At 41.2% G+C, this 12,937-nt stretch overlaps 1 protein-coding gene across 2 annotated transcripts; it reads right to left on the reverse strand.

The window, feature by feature from the left end:
• Window positions 1–385: 385 nt before the first annotated feature.
• mlh1 (mutL homolog 1, colon cancer, nonpolyposis type 2 (E. coli)) lies at window positions 386–8,567 on the reverse strand. 2 transcript variants are annotated; one of them, XM_053333445.1, is made up of 20 exons: window positions 8,539–8,567; window positions 5,954–6,099; window positions 5,594–5,684; window positions 5,093–5,191; window positions 4,927–5,000; window positions 4,749–4,821; window positions 4,572–4,663; window positions 4,400–4,442; window positions 4,185–4,273; window positions 3,961–4,073; window positions 3,774–3,867; window positions 3,535–3,688; window positions 3,011–3,360; window positions 1,799–1,935; window positions 1,573–1,681; window positions 1,413–1,476; window positions 1,162–1,326; window positions 975–1,067; window positions 770–880; window positions 386–619 (listed from the first exon to the last, which is right to left on the reverse strand). In XM_053333445.1, the coding sequence occupies exons 2-20, from the start codon at window positions 6,058–6,060 to the stop codon at window positions 464–466; spliced, it is 2,214 nt and encodes a 737-aa protein (XP_053189420.1). In that variant the 5' UTR covers window positions 6,061–6,099; window positions 8,539–8,567; the 3' UTR covers window positions 386–463. The 2 variants fall into 2 exon arrangements, with proteins under 2 accessions (XP_053189420.1, XP_053189419.1); XM_053333444.1 differs by lacking the exon at window positions 8,539–8,567 and having other exon boundaries at window positions 5,954–6,361.
• Window positions 8,568–12,937: the final 4,370 nt, after the last annotated feature.

Genomic DNA, 12,937 nt, shown 5'->3' on the forward strand with positions numbered 1-12,937 from the left:
TGGAAAATCTGTAGGAGCTGTAGAATGTAATATTCCAAGCTTATACAGGCTTTAGGAACTTGTAATTGTCTGTGAAGTATGTGGAAACACAAATTCAGGTGTTAATTTCCTTCATGCTGAGCTCTGATCCCTCAGCTCTGCACACGAGTCTCAGACTGACAGGGGAAGAGTAGATGTAATAAAAGTTAAGCCCGGTACGCTGCCACATTTTAGGCATCGTTATGGGACTCATGACCCAATTCTATTTTTCCTGGCTCCGTGTCCAGAGTCTTACTTTTAGAAAACCATGTGAAGGCTTGGCACTTATAGATAGACCATTCAGAGCCAGCATTTCCTCTGACAGAAACTCCTCATGGAAATATGATTTGCACAAAAAAAGTTTCATACAAAAGTTTTTATTTACAAGACAAATGTTACATCGAGTACAAAAGAGCAGCATATAGGGTTGATCTTTCAGTCGGATTCAGCACCTCTCAAACACTTTATAGAGGTCGGGTAAGTTGGCTATCTGCAGCACGGTGCCATCCTCGCTCAAGCGCTTTGGAGGACTGAAGAGGGTTCGTAAAGCCTTGAAGATGACGTGCTCGACTTTCCAACGCCACGAGTTCAGCTCAGCATCCTGAAAGGAGCGTAACAAATCAGTCATCAGTTCAACTCTTTGTCATTAACGTGTTATGTTCTTGTAAAGCAAAGGAAGTTCAAACGAGTGCAAGCATTCTGCTAGAATTGATAACAGAGGGCGTTATTGAACATGTGAGCTCCTCCACACCTGCTCCTCTCCCGGCTCTGCCTCCAGGATGTACTGCTTCCTGATGGAGTAGAAGACGCTGCACTCCTTGCTGAAGTCTCTGAAGCACTCCTTCTCATTGTCCCAATTCACCTGCACAAAACCACCAAGCAAAAAACTTTAGATGCAGTTTGTGTTTCCAGAAACACCTCTTCAAAAGGAAGAGAGACTAGACAAGAACTTTCACCTCAGTAGCCAAGCGTAGGATGAACATTGGGAGGCCCTCCATGACGGGAGTGTACTTATCGAGCAGTAATGGCAGTCCTATCAGATTTCCTTCCTAAAATGTAAAAAAAAAAAAATTGAAATTGAACCTCGAAGCTTTGGTCTTTAGAGTACAAGATAGTATTTCTGCCCAGTGGGCGTACACTGACCTGGTCTATCTCCATGGAAAAGTAGTCTTCCAGCATCTCAGCTTTGTTCTTCAGGAAGTCCACTATGTACTGAGCCAAGCCTTCTTTGGGCCCATCCTCCTCTGTCCAGCCGCTCTCCTCAGACTCCAGAGCCAGCATGGCCAGGTCATAAAGCGGTGCAGGTGTCTAAATTCACACAATTATCCATTTTAAAAATCATAATCTGTACAATATATTCAGATTATTCACAATCTAGACTCGATGTTACTTACAGATAGTCTTAATACTCCGAAATTCCCAAAGTCATAGATCAGTATTTGGTAGAAAAGCTCCTGGCTGCGACAGGAAAAAAAGAAAAAAGGAGTGAAATGAGACAAAAAGTGGTGAATGAAACCTCTGCAGTGAGCTGTGTGGGTTTGCTGTGGCTCTGACCTGAGTTTGCTGGTGTTGAGCAGGTACAGTTTGGTGTGATGTTGGATCAGAGTCCACTGGGGATTGACGCAGCCCACGAAGGAGTGATTCTGCAGCATCTCCTGAAGTCCTGCGCACACAGGTAGAAAAGTAAAATAGTCAATGAGTATAATAAGATCTATAATTGTTCTATTTACAGCTTTTAAACTTGACTAATAAAGTTGAAGCGTTTATTCTTCCATGGTACCTTTGTGTGTGTTCTCTGTGATCTCAGTTCTCAGTTCTTTGATGCTGTTCAGTTTGATAACCCGTCTCTTGGACGTGGCTGCAACCATCTGGTCCTCGTCTTGTTTTTCCTGCTGCTGCTCTGTCCTTGGCCGCTTCCTGGTTCATAATAAAACACACAAACACACCGCTGTCACACCCCCCACACACACACTGCATGTTCACTTCATATTATTTAATGCAAGCAGCCATAAACCCAGTCAGACATAACTCAGCTTACAGTGTGAGAAACATTTTATCACACAATTAATGAGAGGTAAATACTCGTCCTAATTAAAGCAACATGACAAGTTATATGTGCAATACAAAAAAATGGCCACTTGGGGGCGAAAGAAATTCACAATTTGACAAACTTGCTTTCAACATGCCATTATCTTATAAAAAGTAGTTATGACTATGTAAAAAAAACTGCCTATTTGTAAATCCTACAGACATAGAGCAACACTGGAAATTATTTGGAATCCTGTGTCTAGCCACTTGGTAAATGTGAGACTAATATTTACTTCTTTTTTTCTGATTTTGTGTTTACCAGCTCCATATGTCTGGGTCTCTAACTGCTAGTCTTCAGCAGCTGCTCATTAACATTGTCTCTCTGCTGTATTGTGCTGAGCAGGTCGCCCGCAGCAGGTTTATCTTTTTTTTTTTAAGAAAATAATTGCCAGCTGCTGAAAGCAGGGTTAATGAGAACTGGGGAGGCCTGACTGCACTGTAAAAAAGGTTAAAAACACTTAGCGAAAAGCTGCAAATACACTGTTAGTATAAAAAAGTATCAATTAGCTAGATCTTAATCTTAAACTTAATCTTTCAAAAACACAAACTGTCATACTGACCTACTATAACCTGCTGATGTGCTAAAGGTCAGTGATATTTAGTTACTGATTGGCCTGAGGGTGAATTACTTAAGTTATAAGGGAGGGATGTTTACTTTACTACACTCTTCTTCACACTCTTACTCAACTGTTTTTTCTGCTGTTCAATGTTCATGTCTGCTTGCGCTGCACTTACACAATCAACACCTTTTCTGAGTTGTGAAAGAAATCATAATTACTCACTATGATATAAAAATGATGTGAAGAAATACTGCGTAATACTAGCCCACATAAACGAGCGCTGACATGACGCACTAAAGTTTGACGTGATTTACACGCCAACGCCCACTTTCACAGGAAATCACCTTTGAACGTCGTGAGCACTGACGCTGCTTTCTTTGTCGTTTTGTGGCACCTCTGCCTCCTGTTCATCCAGGGCCTGCAGCATGTCTGCGTCATCTGTGTCATCCATGTCTACGCTGTGTGGCTGGACGGTCGTGGTCCTGCTGCTGCTGCTGCTGCTGCTGCTGCTGGGACCAGCAGGTTCAGGGTCAGGAGGCGGCTTCTCTTTTGGCTGGAGGAAGGCGTCCAGCTTCTGAGCACGACAATCGGTCCTCACCATCTGATGTGCGTAGACTCGCTCTCCCGGCTCTGCTGTGGTGCTGGAGGACTTCACCTCACTGCCGCCTGACACTGACAGCCCCGGCAGCAACGTCTGCACAAACACACCAAAAGTTTCTGTCATCATACACTGACTGGTGCATTTTTGTAAAGAAAGTGGACACACTTCTGACTGGTGATCTGCAGGAGGAAAGCTCAGCAAGAACATGTTCAATTGCTGTAATAATGTCAACACATTTACAGAAATAGTCATCCAGACATATCATACCTGAGTGAAATATGTGCGGGAGGAGTTGGAGCCAAGCAGCTTGCTCTCGATGTGCTTCTGAACGCTCTCAATGACGTTGTCTTCATGCAGGAAATGCACCTCGTGTTTTGTGGGATGGACGTTCACGTCTACATTCTGCGGAGCGATCTCCAAGCTGTGATGATGAGAAGGAATCCGAGAATATAGAAATGCATTTTTTTTCAACAATGTAGAACATAGACAAATGCACCTGTAGTTACCTAAGATAAAGAAAAGGGTGTGAATTCTTAGGCAGGTATGCAGCGTAAACCGTCTCGATGGCCTTCTTCAAAGCACTCGACTCCACCAGACGATCTGCGAGATAACAGATCACATTCTCCATTTAACAAAGTGCTAAACAAGATTAAACGATGTTCACCAGTGAAGCTGCGTTTCCACGGCACGTACGGTTGATGAAGAGGATCAGCAAGCATTTCTTGACCGAGTAGTTTGCGTTTGAGATGTAGCCTTTCATCTTATAAGCGAGCTTCAGATCCTCGCAGCCGACCTCGATCAGCTCCCTGGGAACATACCACAAAGCCAGTCATGCAGTCGGTCTTAAAGGTGATAAAAAGTCACATATTGTAACCGAAAAGCATCAAAGCCATTTCTTTCTTTTGTTTGATTAATACCTGCTGACTGCGTTGCCAAAAACTCCTCGAATATTATCCACCACAGATGCATTGGGCAGAGTCCTCACGTCAGCCACAGTCTCTCCTTGCTGGAAAAGAAGAAGGAGAACGTTAAAACAGACTGTAAAGTAAGATGCGCTTGAAATAGCTAGTTTCCTGCAGTAGCTTTGTTCTAAGTCAAGTATTTATTAAAAAAAACAAGAAAAAAAACACACCTTCTTGACAGAGAAGCTTTTCCCTGAATTGTGTATGGCGTACCTGCAAAATAGCATGCTTGATGTGAATCTGGATAAGAAGTTATCCAAACAAAATGATGTTCATCCAAAAAAAAAAAAAAAAAAAAAAACTAGCAGCTTTCATGAGAAACACGAGGAGAAAAACTCAGACCTGCTGACCACCTCTACGATCCTGGAGTACTCATCACTGGGGCTTTTTAAAGCTTTCCTCCTGGTGGATACATTATAAAAGAGGTCCTCCACCTGCGGACAAGACAGGAAAACGTGTAATGTTCTAAAACATCTGTTAACTTCATTGTGTAGGAGATGTAATGGTGCAAAAACTCACTATGATTTGTGTTCCCTGGTTTCCGGCACAGGGTTTAGGCGGGCCTTTTAGTTTGCCATCACTGTAGTTTGCTCTGCACAATAACAGAGTGACAGAAGTGTTTCATCAATAAAAACCCCATCATCCTGGTTAGTTTATAAACATGCATGAGGAGCAAATATTTCAAATGTAACCATACCTGTAGGCACACTTGGCATCTGCTGTCTTTGTTGTTATGGTCACATGAGCAACGTGGCTTATACTAGCAAGAGCCTGCAAACAAGTACGCAGACGACAGGTGTGTCAACATTTTATACAGTACATGTGTAGCTGAAGGTGGGATCGCTGCTGACAGAGCCGCTCACCTCTCCTCTGAATCCATAGGTCGCAATAGCCGAGAGGTCCTCAAAAGTCTGGAGTTTACTTGTGGTGAACCGTTCACAAACGATTTCCATATCTTCTCTCTGCATTGGAAGAAAGATGGATATCTCGGTCAGTCAGATAAAAGTAAAGTCTCTTATGTGTGTCCAAAGGGGGCAACTATTCCCATCAACCAACATCTTAATATCTAAGCTCATACTATGGTGTATTTGAGCCAGGTCCTGCTGTACAGCTGGTGCAGTGTATGACATCAATGTAACAGCTGTAGTAAATATTAGATGGGTGAAAAGGCAGCACCGGGACACGAGACTGAATGAAAACAAACACAGTCTCTGAACCAGAAACTGACCCAAACTGGTGGAGGGGCCAAACTCACTTAGGTCATGTGATTCAATCTAAGCCAGACATTTTCATTAAACAGACATCACTGAAGCCAACTAGACAGTTTGCACAGAGGTCAATTGCGAGGGAATGAGATGTATCACCCTGACGCCAGTGCCGTTGTCCTGAATCTGGAGGAGCTTCAGCCCGCCGTCCTTCGCTGTCACCTGGATGTTTGTGGACTTGGCATCCAGACTGTAATATGTCCAAACACAAACTGTAGTTATTACACAGCACTGTTGCTTTTGATGTGGAGTTATCCACTCAGTCTGCAGTGCTGCAATTAATAGAACTAGTGTTGTTAAGCTGCTTTGCCTCTAACGTGATGTAAACAACAGAGGCTACTTCACCACTGTCTACCTGTATTAGTCCCACAGCTGATTGTTTGAGACAGTACTTCAATATCTAACTTTAACTCACGATTTAAAATCAATTGCATTGTGTAACTTAGGCTAGTTAGTTACCAGTTTTCAATCATTTCCTTCACAGCATTGGCAGGACGCTGGATAACTTCTCCTGCAGCTATCCTGTTGACAACAGTCTCGTCGAGCCTCCGGATAACTCCTGCCATGTTTCACAGTGCCGCCTGCTCAGTTTCAGGGTTGTTAAACTGCACAAAGTAAACCAATCAAAATATCAAAAAAGGTGCATATTCAACCCAAAATGTCACATCGCCACTCGTGCTAAGAAACCGAGGCATGCATGAGATCAGAGATGACGAAAACATAGGAGCTCTCACTCCCCCTCAAAGTGTATCATTTCATTATTCTCGCTCAATAACCGCTGTATGTGTGTCACTTAGGAAGTTAAACCAACTCATTTACCTACAGCAAAGCCACAGTCATATACAATTGACGACTTCATGTCATTCATGGCAGCTATTTAAACTTTTTTTCTAAAAATCGACAATTTTCTTACGCTCAAGTGATTCATTATCTTAAACATAGACGATCTTCGATGATACAGCGCGGGTAGAATGACGCGGACGCGCTACATGGTAAACCCAGACCAGCAAAAGATATCGCGAGATTAAGTAGTTTGACCCAAACCACGATCTTTCCCTAAATTTACCTAAATGTGACCAAGTTGCTTTTGTGCCTACACTTAACCAGACTTCACCCACAGCGTTGTCACTTCATAAAACATCATTATTTTGCACAATGAAAAAAACAACGCGTGCAGGTCTCGCGAGACCCACGCAAATATAGGGTAACCATCTAGGCACGACCGGAGACAACGTGGGTCAGCGCCTGCTCTTATAAATAGAAAAACACTGCTGAAAGTCTTCTTAAATATTGTGGTAGATTGAAGCGTCCATATAGCGCTCCTGCAAATTAACCACAAATCATTTACATCCATAGATACAGAGCACACACTGTTCCACATGATACATTTTGCCACAAAGCATAAAAGAATAAAAGTTTATATCAGTATCTTTTCTGATAGATCTGTATACGCTTGTAATTCATGTTAATAATAAACAAACCAATGTAATGTAATTTTACCACTATATTTCTTTTGATCTGTGAGTGCTGGTAATGACCTGATTTAGTAGGTGTAATCTCTGCTGTGTCTACATAGGCAAAAATGTTAAGTAATCAGATAAAGTAAATTGTCACCCCGAGGAAGGTATCTTTTTGTTTCGCTTTCAGAGAGCTTAAAGGTTAGGATCAATTGCAGAGCAGCAAAAATTCCAGGTCATTTAATCTATACTTAGTACTTTCATTTTTATATGGTCATACAGTTTTACTACCTTACCCTCTTCAGTATATTCACTTACAAGGGCTTCAGTGTAATCTTCAACTGTGCACATAGTTGGCCAGACTGCTTATGGGATTTTTACCAGCTGAACAGTGGTGGTCCCAAAATCTGCAAATACAAATAATGTTCTCAGAAATTTTTTTCTCAGATAAAAACTAATCTAAGCTATACTTGCAAATGTTACAGTAGGGGCCAAAGTTATGTTGCTAGGCTGCTAAACTGTGGCCTCAGACTGGATGACCTCAACAGAATAAAATGTTGTAAGTAGGCTGTCCAGGGAGTGGCGCTATTTGGATGTCATGACCAAGCAATACGTCAATGCTGTCCACTCGACAAACGCACTATAGTCAAATACCTGCAGCTGGAAAATAAACTGGACAATTGGGGAGTTCAGTGTCTCCCTCTCTATCTGAAAATATCCAATTCAACCATTGTGGAATAGTGTTAGAATTTATATGTATTATACATATTCAGAAGACAATTGACATTTATATTCAATAGTCCTAATTCTCAAATATCTTAGTAAATATAGGTAGAGTTGTAAGGACAGAATATGAGGATAAAATGTACTGGTAATAATGTCCTGTTTTGTCTGAAAAGTGTTACTGCCATGTTTATCAGTCTCTTTGTCTCACTGCCTCTGCAGAGGTTAAGTAGGGCAACCTGGTTGAAAGAATATGATCTTATTTATAATTTAGAAAGCTTATGTCAATGTTTGAGTTATGAAATCATGCAGTGACATAAGACTTCTGACCTGTTTTCCTTCCTGACCTTGTAAATCCAATCACATTCCTTGACAGCCTCCAAACAAGGGAAACTGGCTGTTTCTGTATAACCTACACTTCCTTTTACAGAAAAATACAAACCCTCCACTGGAGAACTTGTAACGCTAACTTGACACAGTTTACTACTGTAGTTTAGAGGCTCATTGTGCCGCTCTTTGAACCTTCGCCAACAACTATTCAGTGCCACAAACCAGCTAACCACAGGCAGACGCAAACACAGATCACAAAATCAAAAGGAAGAACCAGAAAGGTCACTGAAAGTGTGACGGGAAGTCAGCTTGGAATTACAGACTAGTGGAAAAAAGTGACTCTCTAAGTCCATGTCTTTACTTTGCACATTTGTCACATTCAGTGATCTGCTCATTCAGCTGTGTATGCTCTTTTTGCAGCTGAATCCCAGGGTTGACTCAGAAAACAAGGAGTGATATCAGTAAGACAACAAGCACATTTTCCTGCAACAGCAATGCAGTCACTGAATCCAGATGGATGTATTTATACCTCACCATGGCATCGATCATGTACTGTTCAAGTTGCTCCACCTCTCCCTTTAGGTGCCGGTGGAAACACCGGCCATTGTTGTGTCTCATCAGACATGTAATGGAGGGATATGATGTCTATCGTGAGACATCTGTCTCTGACTCAATGCAGGACGTTCCAGTATGTGCTGTAGCTGCAGGATGTGCCACAGGATACAGTACAATAGACCTGCAAAGTAATCAGGAAAAACAAATTGATTGATGAAGGACAACAATGAAAAATGTAAAGCACAGTTGCTATGGCCTGTTGTTGCTGTCATCTCTTCAACAGATTGCGACTGTTTAAAAAGAACTGCCACTGCCACTCCTGTAGTGACCTGCCACTCACGATGACAGGCACACACAAGCACACATGCTAAAGTGATTGCACACATATTTGCAGGTGCAGACAAGCAAGCACACACAGAAGATAATGTCAAACTGTGTCTGAACAGGACCCTAAAAGGAGATCTCATTAAAGCGTACAGTACAAATCTCTTGTAGTAGCCCACAGATACACAGAGCTGAGTACACTCCTAAATAAATAAACACTGCCAACAAGCTATATGACAGTCAAATCAGATACAAATGCACTCCTGCTGATTAGTCCGCTCATTGTGTGGATTGAGGTCAGCACTCAATCGCAGCTTCATGTGCACATGATCTGCAGATCAAAAGAGAGATACCATTATATTATATTATAAACACAACCTGGACCCATTCCACACCTCTCTGCTGCTGTGTGTCGATAAGCAGCTGACATATATGCCACACTGACAAGAGCCTTTTGTTTCTACTGGTGTGGTTTTGTCTCACCTGTGTGTTTATGTCTGTGCCTTTTTCCACCAGCGAGGTGATGATCCCTGGCTGGACACCATACGTTCTGACAAAGCTGCGGGGCGATGACTGTCATTACACCCAAAGACAGGGGGGCTGAACAGTAGAGAAAGTAAATGTTGTGAGAATACAGTCATCTGTGGAATTTGGCATGGCCTCTCCAAGGGACAAATATAGAAGAGCCTGTTTTTCCTCTAATGATAAGGGAGGTCGCTCAGATATTAACTACTTCATTAAAATCAAATTAATTCTCCTCTGCTCTTCGCTTACGATTTTTTAAATTTCATAATAACTTCTGAATCACTGTTTAATATGCCCTTAAGGACTTTGTGTCATAGCCAGTCATCATCACATAACACTTAACGTTCCCGTCTAAGTGTCTTGACTTGCACTCATTTGTAACTGTGCTAATTCATCATCCTCTTAATTCTACCTTCATCATGTCTCTGGGTGAGCATGATCTCACCTCCTTGAGAACTGCTGAGACTTCCTGTGTCGTTCCATCAAATGTTGCATTCAGGAATGGATTCTGCAGCTGCCGCTCTTCCTTTTTCTATTGTTTTCCCATCCTCTTCCTCTCTTCCTCCTCCTACTTTCCCCTTATCAGCACCACAAAAGCCTTGAGACATGTTATAAACAAAACATGTACACATACATTCCTTGGTAAATGCAAGGTAGTGGTAGAAGTGGAAAAGTTTAACAGCGGCTGTTCACCTAGTATTACTGACCAAAGATACACATTATTACATTTTTAAAACTGTAGATAATAACAATAATAATAATAATAATCTGTAGCTATAGTCAGCTCCATATGGTTTATAATGAGGCTTTAGCAAGGCTAACCACTCTGTCAGGCTTCACTTGAAGACACAGTGGTGCTTTCAGCTACATGCTAATGCAGCATGCTAACATGCTCACAATAAGAATACCAATATGCTGATTTTTGAGTGTAATGTTTACCATGTTCCCTATATTAGTTTGGCATATTAACATGATAATATTTTCTCATTAATCCAAAACAAATTGCAGCTGGGGCTGATGGGAATACCATTCGTTTTGCAGGTATTCAGTCATTAACCAATGGACACATTAAAAATGTGTGAATGGAATATGAAGTTAGAAAATCACCAGTGTTTCATTGGTTTAGTAGTTGTTGAGGCATTTCAGTCAAAACCACAAATGTCAACTTCGTGACGCTAAAGAAAATGTCATGGGAAATGTTTTAGCCTGCACCAGTTGGGTGAACCCACCTTTTTACAACCTGTTTGCACATGTAAGTGCTCACATTAAAACACCAGTCCAGCCACACCTTCCATTTAAAGTTATGCTTTAAAGCACTTTGTGTTGAGCTACTGCTTTTAGGACATACAGTTATCATTGGATTTCCTGTATTTCTTTGTATATGTCATGTTCTTATGTTATTCCCTTAAACCAAATGTTTAAAGAATATCAAACACACCAGCTATAGTCTCTTAATATACAGTATGGCCATCGCAGCCCAAGCCCCCCAGGTTGGCACCACACCAACACACCTGCACTGTACATGTTTGATGTAGTTATTCAACAGTATCAAATCTTTGGGAAGCACAAATACAGTAAAACATCTTAAATCTGACCCCAGTGCTGCTGTAAGACTATATCCAACAGACGTAAACAGTAAGAAATATATCTCTTAAAACTTTTACTATGCTTAACTTATTCTACAAGGCCACCCACCATGTAGATGCAGTTATCAGTTCAATTTAATGTACTCTGGAATGTGTTTACCACAAGGGATACTGCGTTTTTGTCCACCTTTCACAATGTGACATTGTGTTATCACACAAATCATATCAGTTACACTGTGAGTTTATGTGAGAGTCAAACATTCCTAGAGATGTCTTATGAAGGGGGTGGGGTGGTGGTCACAGTGTTTGGATCAAGTTTCACAATCGAAGCTGTCAAAAAACAAAAGCCAGATAACAAATGTGTGTTTTTCTGAGAGCTACAAAGATTAAAGAGTCCAGCAATGAATGCTGCCAAATGGTATGTGATGTAGCAACTATCGATTAACCCAGTGAACATTAATTATGATGTTTCTATTCCAAGTGCTCTTCTGTGTGCCTGGGGTGGTGCCAGAAGGAAACAATGAGGAATTGTCTTCATGTCTTCACTTGAGCAGCTAAGTTGCATCACTTCCTTTACTTCTGTTACGTCGGATTCCATCCTCACGAGGCTATTTTAGGTCTGAGTGTGGAGCAATCCTTACAGGGAAAATCACAGTATTTTGTCTCTCTCTCTCCTTCCAGGGTTTAACAAAACATGCAATATAAGGTCCTATCTTGGACTCCCAGATGGCCTTCTTCCAACTTCAAAGCGTGGTTTCCACATAAGCCCTCTCACTATTTTTGTATCATAGAGTTACACCCTGTCTGGTAAGAGGTAAGCTCATCTCAGTCTGCGGGCATTATTGTAAATGGTGCTGGAAATGTTTTTAGTGAACCATGAAAAGCTACAAAAGATTGAATGTTAGCACCATGTTGGCAGAGGGAGCTTCTCCTGCAAGCTTTGCTCTGCTCTTTTGTTTGTGTTATTCAACTGAACCTCTGTCAAAAGATGACAGTCTTTATATTAATCGACCTCACCCAGTGCCATCACTGTTTGTTGATGTACTTGTCACAATAAGTAGGTTGAGGTTAAGACATAAACAGGTTTTCTTTGTTACCATTGGGACTTAAATCAAACATAGTTTGAATTCAAAATGTTAAGCAGGGCTTATTATGTATGGCTGGCCAATCACTGTGCAATGATAGATGTCCTGTTACAAGTACATGAAAAGGAGTCTATTATGGGCTTATGACAGCATCGGTTAATGGATTAATAAATGTTGAATAAGTCATAAATAAGTATAAATCAAGAGACCTTTACAGTTCAAGAAAAGGGCTGGAAGACATTTTACTTTTCCTGCAACTCTAGATACATTTAACATGAAGTGCTTTTTAGAGTGAAAGTCTTACAACCAGCTACCACGATGACATTTAATTATCTCCGTGACATTTAATGACAATTACTCAGGATTTCTCAATGTCTACAATACCCTTTTCAAAATACCAGTAAATCTGGTTGTGGGGTTTTCAGTGTACGCAGTAGTTTGACATTAGTAATGAATCATGTGGTTGTTCAGGTATGGCGTTAGTGGTATTACCAAACATATCTGCATTAACTCAAACTACCACCAAGTTATTGCCACTATTGCCAATAAACTGTGGGCTCCCTAAAGCTGTCAGCCTGGTTCAACTTAAGGGTTTGGAAGATACAGTGTCTGAAACGCCCTCGGACCTCTCATCATTTATGTGACTGTCAAAAAAAAACAATCCCACCCAATCCCAACTACTTCAAGCAGTGATTGGCTGGGTGTGCTGTGTTAAGAAAATAAACAGTATTTGTAGCCAAATGAGTGAAACACCTTTGAGAAAAGTTGTGTTATCCACATTTGAACATTTATCAAATTTCACTAATATCAACAACAGCTGAATTTTGATCCTGCCTTTGAGTGTTAGTATTTCAAACA

The sequence above is a fragment of the Scomber japonicus genome, chromosome 14 (genome assembly GCF_027409825.1).
Source record: "Scomber japonicus isolate fScoJap1 chromosome 14, fScoJap1.pri, whole genome shotgun sequence".
NCBI classification, from domain to species: domain Eukaryota; kingdom Metazoa; phylum Chordata; class Actinopteri; order Scombriformes; family Scombridae; genus Scomber; species Scomber japonicus.

Bases quoted from the DNA above. Each gene is read 5' to 3' on its own strand.
- mlh1 (XM_053333445.1), bottom strand. From the start codon at position 6,060: ATGGCAGGAGTTATCCGGAGGCTCGACGAGACTGTTGTCAACAGGATA. The intron at 5,192-5,593 runs GTGATACATCTC...CTTCCAATGCAG, and splicing joins ACAACGGCACTGGCGTCAGG to AGAGAAGATATGGAAATCGT. The intron at 1,327-1,412 runs GTAAGTAACATC...GTGTGAATTTAG, and splicing joins TCGGAGTATTAAGACTATCT to ACACCTGCACCGCTTTATGA.